The 17,599-nt window shown below is 30.5% G+C and overlaps 7 protein-coding genes across 7 annotated transcripts; 3 read left to right on the top strand and 4 right to left on the bottom strand.

Moving 5' to 3' along the window:
* Positions 1-326: 326 nt before the first annotated feature.
* Positions 327-6,758, top strand: cubi_03688 (ISWI related chromatinic protein; the record flags this gene model as incomplete). Its single annotated transcript, XM_029020702.1, has 1 exon — positions 327-6,758. The coding sequence occupies one exon, from the start codon at positions 327-329 to the stop codon at positions 6,756-6,758; it is 6,432 nt and encodes a 2,143-aa protein (XP_028874199.1).
* A 571-nt stretch (positions 6,759-7,329) lies between these two features.
* cubi_03687 (uncharacterized protein) lies at positions 7,330-7,947 on the bottom strand (the record flags this gene model as incomplete). Its single annotated transcript, XM_029020701.1, has 1 exon — positions 7,330-7,947. The coding sequence occupies one exon, from the start codon at positions 7,945-7,947 to the stop codon at positions 7,330-7,332; it is 618 nt and encodes a 205-aa protein (XP_028874198.1).
* Positions 7,948-9,349: 1,402 nt separating this feature from the next.
* Positions 9,350-10,945, top strand: cubi_03686 (uncharacterized protein; the record flags this gene model as incomplete). Its single annotated transcript, XM_029020700.1, has 1 exon — positions 9,350-10,945. One exon carries the CDS (start codon positions 9,350-9,352, stop codon positions 10,943-10,945), a length of 1,596 nt encoding a protein of 531 aa, XP_028874197.1.
* Positions 10,946-11,043: 98 nt separating this feature from the next.
* cubi_03685 (uncharacterized protein) lies at positions 11,044-11,733 on the bottom strand (the record flags this gene model as incomplete). The annotated part of the gene is made up of 1 exon (XM_029020699.1): positions 11,044-11,733. The coding sequence occupies one exon, from the start codon at positions 11,731-11,733 to the stop codon at positions 11,044-11,046; it is 690 nt and encodes a 229-aa protein (XP_028874196.1).
* A 174-nt stretch (positions 11,734-11,907) lies between these two features.
* Positions 11,908-13,452, bottom strand: cubi_03684 (uncharacterized protein; the record flags this gene model as incomplete). The annotated part of the gene is made up of 1 exon (XM_029020698.1): positions 11,908-13,452. The coding sequence occupies one exon, from the start codon at positions 13,450-13,452 to the stop codon at positions 11,908-11,910; it is 1,545 nt and encodes a 514-aa protein (XP_028874195.1).
* Positions 13,453-14,781: 1,329 nt separating this feature from the next.
* On the top strand, positions 14,782-16,212 carry cubi_03683 (uncharacterized protein; the record flags this gene model as incomplete). The annotated part of the gene is made up of 1 exon (XM_029020697.1): positions 14,782-16,212. The coding sequence occupies one exon, from the start codon at positions 14,782-14,784 to the stop codon at positions 16,210-16,212; it is 1,431 nt and encodes a 476-aa protein (XP_028874194.1).
* A 288-nt stretch (positions 16,213-16,500) lies between these two features.
* On the bottom strand, positions 16,501-17,190 carry cubi_03682 (uncharacterized protein; the record flags this gene model as incomplete). The annotated part of the gene is made up of 1 exon (XM_029020696.1): positions 16,501-17,190. One exon carries the CDS (start codon positions 17,188-17,190, stop codon positions 16,501-16,503), a length of 690 nt encoding a protein of 229 aa, XP_028874193.1.
* Between the last annotated feature and the right edge of the window lie 409 nt (positions 17,191-17,599).

Here is a 17,599-nt window from a genome sequence, read left to right as displayed (position 1 = left end):
AAAATATAGGAAATCGATATCTTGGAAAGCTCATATTTCAAGTCTAAGTTAAGATTTATGCCAAATCTTGTAATTCGAAGCAAAGAAACCAAAATAGGATTTGAAACTGAAGATTTCTTTACAACATTGGACTGGAAAAAAAAAACTTTGTAAAAGGTAGCTGTATACATATATATACATATATATGTATATTTATATATATATGTATATGTATGTGTATGAATATATTTGATTACCTATTATTCTTATACTATACAAACATTCAAATACATTCAGATTATAAATAAAGTGTTTTAATAACAGTAATAACCTCGGGTTTAACAATTATGGCTAGACAGGGAAAAGGTTTGAGGCGTTATTGCGATATCTGCCGTGATGGTGATACAGATTTGAGATGTAATCAATGTGGAAAAGTATTCCACTTTGACTGTCTTCGTAACTGTAATCTTATAGGAAGCGATACTGAGATTGATGAAGAGTCATTTTGCTGCCCTGATTGTAAAAATAACGAGGACTTTTGCTATATATGCCAAGAAAACGAAACTGGCGATATTATGTTATATTGTGATGGCTGCCCTAAATCTGCTCACTTAGGATGCTTAGGTTTAGAGGAAGAGCCTGACTCACCAACTTGGTATTGCCCAAACTGTGATAATGATTCTGGACCAGGTAAGCATAAAAACAAACAAATTGGAGATGTTCGGACCTTAGGAGGTACTAAGAAGACTAATGACGAGACTGACATTAACAGCGATAGTTGTTATGTGTGCCAAAAAGGTGGGAAGTTACTAGGTTGTGATTTTTGCACCTATTCGTACCACCCAAAATGCATTGAAACTGAAGTTTTTGCTTTTGATGGTGACAAATGGAAATGCCCTGTTTGTAGAGGTGAGGATCCCTTAAAGAATATGAGACACAAAAGGATGACCAAATCGGAGCGATATAAACTCTCCCAACAATGGCAAAACTGTATCAAAAAGCAAATTAAGCAGTCCAGCATCAATAGAGATGTCTTTCTTTGGGAAAATAGACAGGCCATTTCCCCTTTTGTCTCAAGAAAAGTTCTTGAACGCCTTAAAAAGAATGCTGAAACATACCGGAAATCCAATCTTAACCAACAACAAAACCTATCTTCAAGTATTGCCTCTAATAAGAAGAGGAGAATCAGGAAGATACAGGATGATGATGCTGCTTCTGATTCCAATTCTGACTTTGAGGTAGACTTTTCCGAATCCAACCGATTGGACTCTTCTTCCGACTTGGAAAACCCCGCGCTTTCTCATCATGCAAAAGATGGCGCCAACTTCTCAGAATTTATGGACGCACCAAAGTACCGAGAGGCACATATAAAAGCAAAAGAAATGTCATTACAGATTTTGAGTGAGGGTATAGAATTGAAGGATTATCAAAGATATGGTGTTCACTGGTTGTTGTGTGCATTTTCAATTAAAGGAGGTGCTATTTTAGCTGACGAGATGGGCCTAGGTAAGACTATTCAGACTTTGACATTTTTGGCATGTTTAAAGGCTTTGGGAATAACCGGGCCTCACCTGATTGTAGTTCCCTTATCTACTGTAGGTAACTGGGCTAGGGAGGCTCGAAGATTTACTCCAGGACTAACTTTGACAAAGATTTGTGGAAGTAGGTGGGAAAGGGAGCATGCAATGATGGATCCTGTAGCTTCTGATGGCCTGTATGATCTATATATCACAACTTATGAGACTGTCGTTACTGAAGAGTCTTTTTTTGTTGACAATTTTAGATGGCAATGTATTGTCTTGGATGAGGCACATCGAATTAAGAATGAGGGGGGCCGAATAAGGCACTCAATGGATAGAGTAAGTGGGTCAATGAGAGTTCTGCTAACTGGAACTCCACTTCAGAACTCACTTAAGGAACTCTTTACTTTGTTAAACTTTTTATACCCTGATATTTTACAAGATTCTGAGATATTTGAGAAGATATTCCAGATGAAAGATATAACAAAGAGTGCTAATAATAGTGTATCTTCTGGTGGAAATGGTAATCGTGGATCTGATGATGATGAGAACATTGATGATTTGGATGCCTTGGGCATTAAAGTTGACTCTAAAAGAGTGAAATTGTTTCACTGCTTACTACAAAAGCTATTATTGAGACGCACCAAAGATTTGGTAATTAAGCTTCCAGATAAAATTATTCGTGATATTTGGCTTCCTCTTTCCCCTTCTGGCTGGCAGTGGTATAAACGTCTCTTGGATGTAGGTAATGTTCACGGTGACGTTTCTTTCAGAAAGTTACTTGGTTTGGTTATCAAGATGAGAATTTGCTGTTCTCATCCCAGAGGATTAGTTGCAAGATCATCTCAGCTTGATAAACTCTTTAATGTATTTGCTGAGGCTTCACCAGATCTATTATCGGAGGTAACTGATGATGCCTACAAACTAAAGAGCTCTTTTGGATGGGAACATGTTAAGGGGTCTTCAAAACTCTTTTTCTTGGATAAGCTTTTAATGCAGCTTCATAGAGAAAACTGCAAGTATATTCCTAACTATAAGGAAAGCCACGACAAGTATACTAGGGAACAAATAAGGTCCATCAAATCTAGAATATTTGAGTTGAGAAACAAAGGAGGAACTGCTTCAGGTGTTGGGTCGGCTTCTGGTGGTTCCTCATCCTCTTCTTCAGCATCTGGAAGTTCAAGTTCAAATAATACTAAGGAAAAAGACTCCAAAACTAGCAAGGACAATACAATTAATGAGATATTGTCATTTGAAGATAGCTATCAGGTTACTGATGAGTTTGAAGAAAGCTTTAAAAACCCGAATTTTAAGGATATATATTCTCAATATATGTATGATAAATGGTCCAAGAAAGCTGAGGAAAAAGTCAAAATTGAAAGTTCAGAATCCACTTTAAATTCCGAAAAGAATGAAGGAGATGATAAGGAAATAGTAAAAATGGACGTTGATACTATTAATAATAATAGTAACAATATTAATAGTGAAGTTAAGGCTGAGAATAATATTAGTAATAGTGAGAGTAATATAATGGGGGATACCCAACAGGTACCCATCAATCCAAACTCAGACGGAGGATCTAGAAAGTGTAAGATGCATAAGATATTGATCTTTACTCAGTTCCAACTAATTCTGGACGAGTTGGAGAATTATTGCCTATGGAGAGGATGGCAATATATGAGATTGGATGGAAGCACAAACAAGTTGATAAGAGAATTAGACATAAGAGAGTTTGGCCTTCCAGATAACTATGTACTGGTTTATTTAATATGTACTAGAGCTGGAGGACTGGGAATAAACCTGGTTAGTGCAAATCATGTTGTGATGTATGACGAGGATTGGAACCCTTTTGTTGATCTCCAGGCTGTGGACAGAGCCCATAGGATTGGACAAACCAGAGATGTTTGTATTTGGAAGCTGGTTACCGAATGGAGTGTAGAGGAGAGAATGGTTTTCGGGCGTGAGCAAAAGCTTAAGCTTGACAAAATGATTATTAAAGGTTCTGCAAGGGACGACAATCAAACAGAATCTGTTGATGTACATTCCAAAGTTTTTGATAATGACCATTTTGTTGCTGAGGAAAAGCTTTCAGCTGAGGAGGTTACAAAGCTTATTAGATATGGTAGAAGAGCTTTGCTGCACTTGGGAGATACCTCTAAATTGTTTGGATTAAATTTGGAAGCTTTAATGGATAGGAAGAGGGTTCCAATTCCTGATGAAGATGTACTTATGCAGAAGGAAGAAGAGGAGAAGGGAGATGATGTTCAGAACGTGATATCTGGAGAAGACGGACAACAGGTAACCCTTAAAGCTGATGAAGAGGTAGACATCACTGATATTCTTTGTGATGAGATGGATGATAATCCCGGAGCCACAACTGGTGGTGGTTTAGGTAACTGTGGTGGTGAGAATTCGAATGCTATTAATGGATCTAGCTTAACAAAAACTATGTCTAATGTGAACGTCTCTCCTTCAGACGAAGTCTTGGATTCAGCAGGGAATAATATTACCTCACAGACAGTCGGTAATACATCTATTAACATTTCTCCTACGACTAGTGGTGGTGATGATGACAGTTTATGGAGATCAAAAAGGACCAGAAAACCCCCTCCCCCAGTATACAATCCTCTTCATTGGGAGATGAAATCCAGAAGTAATGAGGACAAGAAGCCCACACTTAAACATGAAAGAAGTTGTTTCCGTTGTGGACAAGCTAAGTTAGAATGTTCCAATTCTGGAAACAAGGATAAGGCAAACTCTAATTTAAATGGTAACATTAATAGTAGTAATTCAGGGTCAACAGCTGGAGCAGTAGCTGGTGCTGGATGTTGTGGTTCACCACCAAATTATGGTGATGTTTCTAATAATGGAAATGGTAGTAGTAATAGCAATAATTCTACTACTGGAAAGGATACTAATTCAAAAGATTCCTCTGCAAACTCATCATCATCTTCTTCACAGGCAGGAGGTAGTAGCAAATCCAGTGGATCAATAGCTCAAGTTGATGAATATATGAAGAAGATGGGGTTGATTAACTGCAACAGATGTCCAAAGTCATATCATTGGTCTCAATGTTTGGGATTAGACAAGGTACCGCCTAGGACATGGATTTGCCCTTGGCATGAATGCTGTCTTTGCTTCAGAAGAGCCACTCAGGCAGGAGGACTCCTGATTCACTGTAGTGAGTGCCCTACAACGTTTTGTATAGATTGCTTCCCTCCAGAGTATGCCAGACATCAAGTTTTAGACAGTTTTTTTGAGAACTTAAACAAAAGAGGATGGAATGTTTCGCGAGACTCAATGATTCTTTTCCTATGCTCCAAATGTAAGGCACTTCAACAACAAGAAATTAGGAAGAAGCTTTCTAGACAACAACTTTTAGAGGAGCAACAACGAAGGAGAAAGATGAATGAACAGCTTAAGTCGGATGTACTAAAATCTGGTCAGAAGAATCTAGACCAATTTGCTTATCTAGGTCCTAACTCAGGGAATAGAACTAGTCCATATTTATCAGGGAGAAAAAGAAATATAGAAGCTGCATGGAAACTAACAGAGTCTCTTATAAGGAAAGGATTTGAAAGGCTTTTTCCGCCTTTGTTATATAAACTCCAACAGGAATATATTCAAGAGAATGCAAAACATGAAGCTGCCATATTAGCTGCAGCTACGAATGGAGCCAATGGGGAGACTGATCCTGATCTTGAGAAGCAAATTGGAGGATTACGAAAGAGCCCTTGGATGAGGCCTCCTGGAGAATGGCTTCGTCTATGTGATAATTGCCTTCTTCCATTCCACGATGTCTCAGGATGTCCTTATCCCTTAGAAGTTGTGAAAGTGTCAGTACCTTCTGGAGTAACTCAAATTGATGTACAAACAGGGCAGCCTTTACAACTAGCAGATGGAACTAAGATAGCCTCAATGGAGGAGTTTATTCTACTTTCCAAGAACGGAGGAGTAGACTCAAAGTTTCAAACACGTTCATACTGTTCTCTTTGTGGGTTGTCTGGAAGAATGCATACTAGAAGAAGCTGTCCTCTTCTTCCAGATGAAGCAGAGCAAGAATATGAGAAGAGGCAAGCTGTTTTGGATAACTTTATACAGACTTTGAATACTTTCCATGTAGAATTTCCATTAGAGTTAACTGATCCTGAAAAGATTACAGGAGGCTGGGAAAGTTATAGGAAAGCTACCCAGAAAATTGCAGAGGAATTCTTAAGAGACTGCTTCCTTTCTTGCAATCTTCACAAAATTATAACACCTTCCGGTACTGCCTATATTGGCCGTCAAAATGTTGCAAGAAGTGTAGTTTATGGAACCCCAGGGACTGGAATGGGCCAGGTTCAAGGATCTTCCAATATATTGGGAGTTGGTAATATACATCTCCAAGCTGGAATTGGAGGGATGAATAATGTTGGTTCAGGACTTTTGATTCATGAAGGCCATAATGGTGGAATTCCTTCGAGTGCCATGGCTTATCTCGGGATTGGAGGTGGCTCATCTTCTAATTCAAGAAATTCTAAACAAACATCAGGCAGAGGAGACCAGTCAGGTATTGGAGGTTTTACTGGATGTTCTATCCCAACCTCTTCCACTATGAGTGCAGCTGCGGCTGCCATTCAACAAAGGATGAATGACGCTGCGGTGTCTTTGGCCAGAGCCAGGTATGCAGCGGCAGCTGCAGCTGCAGCAGTTTCTGTGGCTGGGTTCAGGCACCCTCAACCGATTCTTCCTTTCCCAATGGTCCAAACTACAGCTCCACCCCATCCATACAGTATCTTTAGTTCTGGTAATCCTGTTTCAGCTGCAGCTGCAGCTGTTGCGGCTGCATCAACTCCGCTTTTCTTTGGAGTATCCAATCCTAACATGGCTGCTGCTGCCGTCGCTGCAGCTAGAGCCAATATGCTTGTAGGAGCCAATATGGCAGCTTCGGTAGCTGCTGCTGCTTCAGCTACAAATGCCAATACTAGCTTCAGTACTTCCAATTCATCCTCTCAGTCTTTGGGAAGCAAGAAAAGAGCAATAGATGCTTTAAAAACTGAAAACAGTAACGGAAACATGATTAATCAAGGAACAAGTTCTACCAACATAAGCAATAGTAGTAATGGAGGGTTTACAGAAACAGTTAAAAACACATCAATAAGTGTCGACTCTCCTCCAAACAAGATTAAAGTTATAGACAATAGTAGCAATGATAATAATGGGAATTCTGAATTCATTATGGACCTACCAGTCTCATCATCACCTAATCAGAATTCATAACAATTATTCTTTTGTTTCTAAGAAATTTCATTATTATAACCAAAGCTTACAAAATAACATTTGATTAGACTCTAAAATTCAAACTAAACTTGCTATATCAAAAGTTGAACTACAATAATCATCACTATTATAATCACTATTTCTACTTTATTCTATTTATTATTTTTTAACACGTCATTTTTTACATGAGCGCCCACATACACATGCATTTATGTGGATGGGGATGATTATTTACTTTATTCAAAACATTATAAAATTGATTTGATACAGATAATAAAGACGGAAATTTGGATGAAATGAAAAAGAGAAAATTTTTAAGAAAGTTAATTATTAATATTTTAATGATAGTAATATAATAATTATTATTGTTATTTTTTAGTTGGTGGTTTAGTTATCAGATTTACCTGATTGAAATTTTTTTTAAAGATTTGAATATTCTAAAAAATATCTACTTTTTTTGTGAACTTCAATGTTAAAATACTTCTTTATGGAGATTATAATGGTTATGTGTTGTTGGTATTGCGTGAAACAATGAAATAATGTAGAGGGGAATTCAAATGGGAAAGATGTTTTATGTTTGGTAGTTTTGTTTAAAGAGTAATAGTGCCTTAGAGCATATACCTTTACTGTGAGATTGAACGAGCTGAGAAGCTTTTACTAAGTCTTTTTCAAACAAAAAACTTTCGTGCTCTTTAGACAATTTCAAATGGAAATTTGTGGTATTAAAACAGTTGTTTAGTGTGTAAAGTATTGATATGAAGTATTTAGCAATTTTTTGAAATGGTTTAAAATAACAATTTCTATCACTTTTATTTTGACATTGATTTTCAGTTATTTCTGTATTGGTAATGTCCAAGTAAAAAAATTTCCATTTTTTAGGTAAATCGAATTCTAGTGGCTTTAACATATGAAGCCGATTTCTAAAATCCATTCCAGTTTCTTCATATAATTCTCTAGCTGCTGCTACTTTAAAAGAATCTTCTTTAGGTAAAATATGTGTTTTAATATTATAATCATCATTGTTCATTTCCAGTTGATTGATTATCAAATCTTTTTCATCTAGTCTACCTCCTGGTAATTGAAAAATATCATGTTCACTTTTTTTAGATGATTTTAAAAGTAAACATCCATATTTTTGATGAATTACAATAATAAATGATCTGAACTTATTCACGGAGTTCTTATTCATTTTTTCTTTAAATTAGATTAAATTACTGATATTTTTTAGTTGGCAACATGTAACTTTTTCTCTTTCCTCTATGCCTCTTTCTATTCCTTCTATTCTTCTTATTGCCCATTAATTAATAAGGCTCTATGATTTAAATCTTAACTCAAATATACATGATTAATTATTTGCATTTTTTTTAAATTATAAATTCAGTTTTTCTTCATTATCAGTTCTTATGTATATGTATTATCTTCTTAACTGTTAATAATAAGAGATAAGAAGAAATTAGGAAAAGAAAAAAGAAGAAGAAAAAAAAATTTATTAATATAAATTGTATTAGTATGATAATGATTTTTCAAAAAAATTGATTTGTATCTCAGCTATTCCCTCCTTTTAATTATTTTAATTTTTATTAATTTTAAAAAAATATTAATTTTTTGTCCACAAGAAAATATATAAATATTCAAAATGCATGTATGCATGCAAACAAATTTGGTAACAATAAAAAGAAAATATAAGTGGAAAATTTATTTTTTAAAAATATTTAATAAAAGTTAGGGAACTTGATAATATAAATTAAATTCAATTGTGAATATCAATATTATAAAATGCTTCAGATAAAGGAATTAATTTTTGATTTTATTTTAAAATAATTCAATCTTATCTTATTTGCTAAAATTACTTTTATTAGCCATTAACATAAGTGGTGGTTTCTCATATGTAGCATTTTGATGAAAAACATTCAAAACTAGACAAAAATTAGCAAGTGCAAAGGAAAATAAGTTAAAACTCTGTAAAATAGATCTATTTACATAAAAATAAATATTAATTCTTAAAATCATCTTTATTTTCTTTTTAATTGTACTTTTACTGGGAGTTCCCCACATATTATTAAAAATTACTAATAAAGTCTGGCGCCAAAATAAAAATACAAATTAAATTTTAATGATATGTAATAATATTGATTTTGGTAATTTTTTTCTCATATTAATTTAACCAACTAATTTTAATTTGAAAAATGTACTTCAATTAGTTAAAAAAAGAAGAGGCAGAATTAATTACTCAAGGAAAATTACTATCAGAATATTCTTTCTTTACGTTATTTATAAATCTATGTATAGAAGGGAATCTAATTAATTAATCTTGAATTCCAGCTTTTAAATATTGGCATGAAATTAAAAGAAAATTGTTCAGAAAGTCCTTCTTTACTTTTTTATTCACTAATATATTTCCTAAATAAATGAACATTTTAATAAGTTTCTTGATCTTCAGAAATAATATTAATAGTATTTTATAACTAATGTGTGCATGTATTATACAATATATATGTATATCAATTTAAAAATAAACAAATAAATACATTTAAATAATGCATATAAGTTCTAAGTAAACTGAGAAATATTTCTATGGGGAACTACTCAAAATGAAAGGAAAATGTATAAAGAAAATTTTTAGAATAATCTCCCAGAATGAAATTGAATTTAAACTGGCAATTTCGGCAATATTATTGAACTTTGAGAATAAAGACGAATCCTTAAATAGTGTTTTAAAGTATAAGGAGAACAAAGATCATAATGAATCAAATTACATTTTAAAAATAATTATGACATCATTTAATCCAATAGAACTGACTACAAAACTCGGTGGGCCATGGGAAGGCTATTTTGTATGGGATGTTATAAAGGGAAATATATTGAATAGTTATGATAAGGGTGACCAAAAAAACTCATTATTGAATTTTTTGGAAATGATGGATGATGAATCTCCATCAGAAAACTTATTATCAATGAATTTAATGAAATACTTTGAATATATGGATAAAATTCCAAATCCCAGACCAATTGATAATACCTTTGAAGAACCTACAAAAGAAAAGGATTATATATTAATTATTAAATTTGAAGGAACAGATTCAGAAATAATACTACATTTGAGATCTACTTTCCATAATAACATTAAGGACTCCTCAACAATGGAGAATATTAATATTATTACGTGTCTTAAAGAAATGGTAGAACTAATTAAGCTTGAAAATTTTAATCTACATGAGAATTTACGTAATTTAACTGAATTAAGTAATAATAAGCAAGTAACCAATAATACAGAAAATGATGAATCTCAATATAATGGAAATAATAGTGAAGATATTAAAATGATTGATAATTATAATAATGTAATAAACCAATTGAGTTCACCAAATACACGTGGAACTTTAGAATTATCGGAACTAAGAATTCCATCATATTTAAATAATTCTCAAGGAAATAATAATTCAAAAATGCAGGATATAAATAACTCATACTTGATTGATAAGCAAAGTAATAAAGATACCAATAATTATGTCACTAATAATAGTTGTAATAATAATAATATCAACTCAAAGGTTTTAAACTCTGATCTATTACATAACCAGATTAAAACTTACAGGTTTATTAAAGATTCTTTCAAAAATGGAAATGATCAATATAATGGTTCTTATTCTACAAGTTCTCTTCCTGCATATTATTCCTCCTCTTTCTCTCCCTCTTCCTCTTCAAGAACAAATAGGAAGAACTCTGCCTTAAGATCTGCAATAGATTCTGTTCGTAGAACTCAAAATGATTTAATATCCAGACAAACCAGTGCCTTAAGTAATAGATTCAACTTTAATAATGATTATGATGATTTCTACAACATCCAAGACTACGCCCCAAAATATAATCACACAACCATTTCTTCTGAATTAGAATCTGACAATTATTCTTATTACAAGTACTTTCAAAAACTCAATAAAAGTAGACAAAGACAACATAATTATGAACAACCAAACATTAACAATTACCTAATAAATGACAGAAATAAGAATAATTATGAATTAAAAACACCAAATAATACAAGAAAGATAATTCCTTTATATACGAGAGAACAATTAATGAAAAAATTATCAAATACTAAAGATATAAGTGAAAGAATTAATATTCTTAAGAATATGATTAAAAGTACTAAGAAAGAATCTTACTACATTGATGAATTTGATTAATTTAGAACTTTATTAATATTATAGTTAAATTATATTTATGACTTTTAATAATTTTGATTGACTTCTTAATCCTTCAAATAGAATTCAAGTAGATTAAATTATTGATTTAAAGTTAATAGGTTATATTTATAGATGAAATTTGAATAGGAAAATACTAACTTTTCAAGATTTTCCCAAAGTAATTTAGTCTCGTAGTTGATTCTTTTAGACCTATTTTCCAAATCTCTTAGCTTTTTTTTAGTGTCATTAATACTTTGGATATCTATTTCTTGATTTAAAAACGGTAACAAACTCTCCAACTCAATTAATTGACTTTTCATTGTATTAAACTCGTCAAAATGTTCCATTATATATGCTTTCCTCAAATCTAAAGTTAAGACGGATGATTCAAAATCTGCTGAATCCATTTCTAAATATGCCTTTATTGTTTCGTAAGTAGATAACCAATTTTCCAAAGGGCTTAAAGTATATATTTTTTTAATTATTGCTTCTATATGATCTAACTTGTAATTTATTGAATAATTTTGATCATTTTTAATTTTATTGAGTTCTTGAATATCATTTTCTAAACTAGCCATCAAACTATTCTGACCAATTGCGAACCTATTTTGAATAGGGGTTAGTGAACTATTTGATGAAATATTTTCTGTTGATTTATTTGAAACTTCTTTGTATTTATTACCAAGATTTCCAAAGTCCTCTTTTTGCAAAGAAATGGTTTCCTCACATTTCTTAATTCTTCTCTCAATGCTATTCAAAAATTCTTCTATATCGATAATCTCCGTCATTTAGAATCAAAATCTCAAATTTTCAGCTATTTAATTTTTTTTTTTAAATAATAATAAATTTTATGAGGGCATGCAAAAATTTTAATCAGGTTGAAAACTTTAAACCATGGAAAAATATTTTTATTAGCCACAAAAAAAAAAAATATTAAATTAAATTCTAATTTAATCGTTTACCTAATAGTATTTATTTCTTTGAATAGAATTTCTTTGTATAATTTTTTTTTTCCCATTATTATCAACAGGGTATTTTATATATTTATCAATAATATCAGAAACTGAAACTACCTGCATTTCTTCATTATTGTTTTTCTCGATTGCATTATCTTTATCACAATCTTTAACACAAGTTTTATAATTTTCATTATTTAATATCTGATCTATTTGAACATTATCCTCTTCATTGTTGCTCACACTTTTATTTGTATTTACACTAGAAGAGATTCCTTCTTCTGTAATTACTAATAATTTTCTATTAATATATTCGTTAACATTTAATTGATTACTCATATTGTTTCGATTAATATTTGCAATCTTTTTAATTAATTCGTATTTTTCATTTTCTAAAATACTAATTTTCTCTTCAAGAACCTTGATTTTTGAATCTTCTTTTGAATTATTAATATTATCAAGAATATCCAATTTAACATTTTTATTCGAATTTTTTAATTCTTCAATAATTTCTGCCTTTCTAGTAATCTCAAATTTTAATTGTTCAATTTCATTTTTTGCATTTTCCAGTTCACTATTAATTTTCTGATAATCACTATTTAACTTTAAATCATTTTGATTTTCCATTACTGATTGGCAGGTTAAATCAATATCTTTATTAATATTTTCATTTGGATTTTCAATATTGTAGTTTTTACAATTAATTTTCTCCAGTATTTCTTCAATTTCTGTCTCAAAGTTTAATGTATTTATTTCCACCTCATCCACCAAATATTTAATTTTTGAAAAATTACTTTCAGAATTCAATAATTCTTTAATTTTCTGTATTATATCATTAATTGAACAATATAAAGTATCTGGTAATTGTTCTTTATATCTTCTTACTCTACTATTGCGTCCGAGATACTTTTTCACCAACTTTCTTATATCATTTATGTTCTGACTATGTTTTTGTAACTGATAAACTCTTTCATCATATTGTACAGTTAACTCATCCAAAAAATTCTGTATTGTTTCCTTCTCCTCTATCAAATTTTTACATCTTTTCTCTAAAGTAGTTATTTCTCTTCCTTTGTTTCTAGTCTGAGATATAGCTTTTTCTAATTCATTCTTCATCTCCAAAAATTGTGCTTTGTACCATTCATTGTCTTCTACTACTTGTTGTAATATCATTTCTGTTCCTTGTTGTATTCTATTTGTTTCGTCTATCTTATCTTGTTCTATCTTATTCATACTGTCAATTAGTTTCCCATTTTCCTCTAATAATTCCTCTATCATTCTATCCTTCATCATTAGTTGAACCTCTAATTCGTGGTAATTTGCATTTTTATTCTTTTTCTGACCAACTATATCTTTTTTACTTTCCGATTCAACTTTTTTGACCGGTTTCGCTATATCGCAAACTCTTTTTGTATTTTGGCCTTCTTTAACAATCTCCAAGTTATTTTCTAATTCTAAATGATCAATCACTGTATTAAAACTTCCAGTTCTAGCATATTGTGATACTCCTGGCAGCGTAAATAATGTGTTAGACCTTGTTAATGTTGACATTTTCTCCTTTAATGCAATTTTTTAACGCATTTACACAATATTCAAAAGAAAAAATCTTAAAATTGACTAATACTTGCTTTTTATCTCTGATGTATTTTGCCTAAAATAAGCTTATACGCATGCATTCATTCATACCAAAAGAAAATATTCATTACTTCACTATATTATTAAACCTATTTTTTTTTAAATGATTTTTTTTTTTTTCTAAATATATTAATTAATAATTATTTCCAAATAATCATTTATTAACATTTTGCAAAGACATTATACGCCACTAAAGATCATTTACACTATTTTTTTATATTAAAATAATGATAAAGTTACACCTGTAAAAAAGGAATTCGATGTAATTTGAATAAACATATATCAAATGAATTATTAAAATACTAAAATTATGAATTCAAGTTTTAAAATTCAGATCTACTTAATTAATTGTAAAAAATTCATCCAAATGCATATATGCACTTAATATGTTCGTCCTCATTTTCCATAAAATTCTGACTAATTATAAAGGGTAATCGTATTAAACATGGTTAAAAAAGTATAAACTAAGCAAAATAAATTAAAGTTTTCATTATCAACATTCTTTCTTACCATTTATTTCCCCACAATTTTTTTCCTAAATATATATATATAATTTATATATAACTACAAATTGTCCACAATAAAATGCATGCCGCGTTTTGGCGCCAATATATAAAAATGAAAAAGTTTCATAGGGTGTATAATAAAAAGTTCTTTAGCGGGAAATACCGAGGTGGTAAATGATTTAAGTGTGAGAATATAAAAAGATTGTTGTATCAATAGATAATTATTGAGAAATAATCAAGTAAATTAACAGTTAAAACTCGATTAAAATGCAGTTTTTTTTGTAGAATGAACAAGTTTTAAAGTGTTTCCAGAGTCATTGCTGAAATTTTAATTAGGTTTAAGTTGCTTTAAATTTCTAAAAAAAATATACTTAAGTGTACATTAGTCACCCTCGACAATACTGTATGTAATTAATAATATAAAGTACCAGAAAGTATATTATCTCAGAGTTTTGTTCTAGATGCATTTCTGTATTTGATATTACGCAATTTATTGATTAAGATCTTTTTTAAGTTATTTAATATAATAAAATAAATATTAGTGATATATAAATACGGCAACAATAGTAACTTGGATTATTAATATTTTTGTTGTTGTTCTATAAGTGGAGTTAAAAAGAGATACGAATTAATTATTTTGTTAAATTAGTAAGAATACAAAGTTTGTAGTTTATATAATAAAAGAAGATTGTAATCAACAAAAAATATCGTAATATAAAGTAAATTAACTTAAAAAAAAATGGCAAATAGTTCAGAAGGTGTTAAAAGAGGATGGAAACTAATCTTGCAGAGATTTGTTTGGGAATATAAAGTTAGTAGAGCTATAAATAGAATCACATTTTCTTTTGATGAATTTGAGCAGACAAATCACTTTAACTGTTCTTGGATTATTCCACAATGGTTTTTGATTTACCTGAGGCTAGTTGTTTTTTTATATCTACTTATTATGCTTGGATTGGATGTTTCTAATTATTATAACCTAGGGTATGCTATGTATTGGGGAGTGTATGTTACAAATTGGACATACGCAGTCACTATTATTTACTATTTTTTCGCAACAACTTCAACTATATATTCATATGCAAATAACTCTATTGGAAGAAAAAAATACATTAAGTCTTTGGAACTTACAAATAGTCCATCTATTGGCGGAAGGATTCATTTGAGACTTGATGGGAATGATATCAGCCACCAAATCAATAGGCCTCGTGGTTCAATAATGAATGTTTTGGATCGAAAATTTGATCATATTGACTATTCAAAACACAAGGAACAAGTTGTTGTGTCAGACCATACAACAAATGGATACTCAAGTAGCCCAAAAAATATACAAATTAGTGAAGTTCAAATGGTTGACTTGAATCTCGAAAACAGTAACAATAGCAATAGGAATAAGGAGGCTTCTTATGGCCATGCAAGCATTGTTTCAATTTCTACAAATTTTGAATCTCCAAATAACTTGAACAAGAATGCAATCAATGATAAAAGTGAACATAAAAATGAAGTAAATGAATATATTTTACCCAAAAAAACCAAAAACATTTTTAAAAGATATTTCAACCATTTACAGTCCCATATGTTTATTATCAAATATTGTAAAGAAACAGATAGACCCCATTTTGCCGATGAAATTAACCAAAGAATGGATAATACTACAACAAATATTAATTTACCGTTATTAATTAGACTTATGTGGGTATTCCATGCAATTGCATTTCCAGCATCTTTCATTGTTTCTATTGTTTACTGGTCAATGAGCATAATATCTCCAGTTGGAGTTGATGGATTCTCTTTCTTAACATTTAATAAGCATGGACTAACTGCAGTTTTGCTTTCACTAGATACATATTTCACCACAATTCCATTCTTTATTTCTCAAGCATTCTACTCATTCCTTTACTGTGTTATATACATGATTTTTACGATAGTGTATTATATACTAAAATTACCAAATCCACAATCTCAAGACGATCTAGGCTTCATTTACTCTGCAATCAATTTTGCAGACCCTGCAGTTTCTGTTCCATGTAGTATCGGAATTTTCCTTTTATTATTTGTTACCGCAAATATCTTATGGTTCTTTGTCGGATTTTCAAGAAATCATATCATAGATCCTCTTCCTAGCGATGACGTCAGTTCTAAAGAGTTCAGAGTCAATCATTACGTGTGATTTGCATGCATGGAAATTAGTTTATATTTTAAAGTGAAAATTGCACGAGAACATTAATTATTTAAATATCAGTAAGAAAAATATCATGGAAATTAGAATATTTAATAGTAATTTAGTAATCAAATTTTCTATTTTATATTTGAATATATTCGAAAATTTGAAAAATAATTTTCCGTAAATAAAAGATAATTTTGATAAATCGAATTACGTGTAAGAATAAGGTAGATTTAAGAGGGGAAAGAATAGTAGAGAAAAAAATTGGTAGACTAGTAATATTATATAGCTAGATTATTCTTTTTTATTATTGGAAACTTTTTCTCTTTTTTTATTAAAGTTCAAGTTAATATAGAATGCCAAATAAGCGAAAATTGGAAGATTAACAAAAGGAGCAATATTATTCTGGCCAAAAGTACTCGAGAGTCCCGAAGTAACCAACTGAATTAAAAAACAGCTAGATATTGTGATTATTATAACACCCTTTCTATCATACAGATTTGGTTTTGTTAGCATATACATGCAATAGAAACATGTGTATGTAGAAAGCGAAGCTGAGTATGATGATAATATTAATCTAATATAGTCTAATGAAAAATCTGAGCTCAAAGATGTATCTGTAACAACTGGAATAAAATATGTTAGGGCAGTATGTGCTATACACCATCCTAATATACCAACATTTATTCTTACATTCACTTCATGATTTTTTGCATTTTTACTCAGTAATATTAACCTAATGAAATACAAATAAATAACTTTTGTAATAATACTCAAATACTCCATAATATTTTGAGTTGGAATTGGAATTGACGCTAGAAGTAATGATTTTAAAAAACAAGCCAATACAGAGTAAGATATTGAACTAAATAATAATGGATTAGTTCCTGTAGTCTCAAAAATGCTCGACATATTGTATACTAAATAATATGGCCCCATCAAAAGTACCATTAGTGTTATTCCTGAAAATACTGGAAACGCCATTTTTTCTGAATTTTAACATAAAAAACAATGATATTATAAAAATGTTAAGAGAATTTCTTTCTGATCTTGCAATATATTAAAAAAAAGGAATATCAAAATAATTATTCCTCACTCTTTGAGTTCTATTGTGCTCGAGGATTAATTCAAGAGATCAATTTTTACAATTGATTATCTGTAATCAATTATTTATTTATTTGTAAAAAAAAAAAATCTGTGTTTTTTCTGTTATTAAGAAATGTTGACCATTAACAAGACATTGTTTTGGCGGGAAATAAACACTTCTTTTTAATTTTAATTGTTCATTTACAGTAAATAAATTTTGCATGCAATCCATATAAAAATTTTAATTAATACCGGTATAATAATTACTACGTAATATTTACGTAATATTGAATGTTATCTTGAAGAA

This window comes from Cryptosporidium ubiquitum (genome assembly GCF_001865345.1).
Source record: "Cryptosporidium ubiquitum isolate 39726 chromosome Unknown contig_25, whole genome shotgun sequence".
Taxonomy (NCBI): domain Eukaryota; phylum Apicomplexa; class Conoidasida; order Eucoccidiorida; family Cryptosporidiidae; genus Cryptosporidium; species Cryptosporidium ubiquitum.
This window is presented reverse-complemented; position numbering and strand designations above follow the sequence as displayed.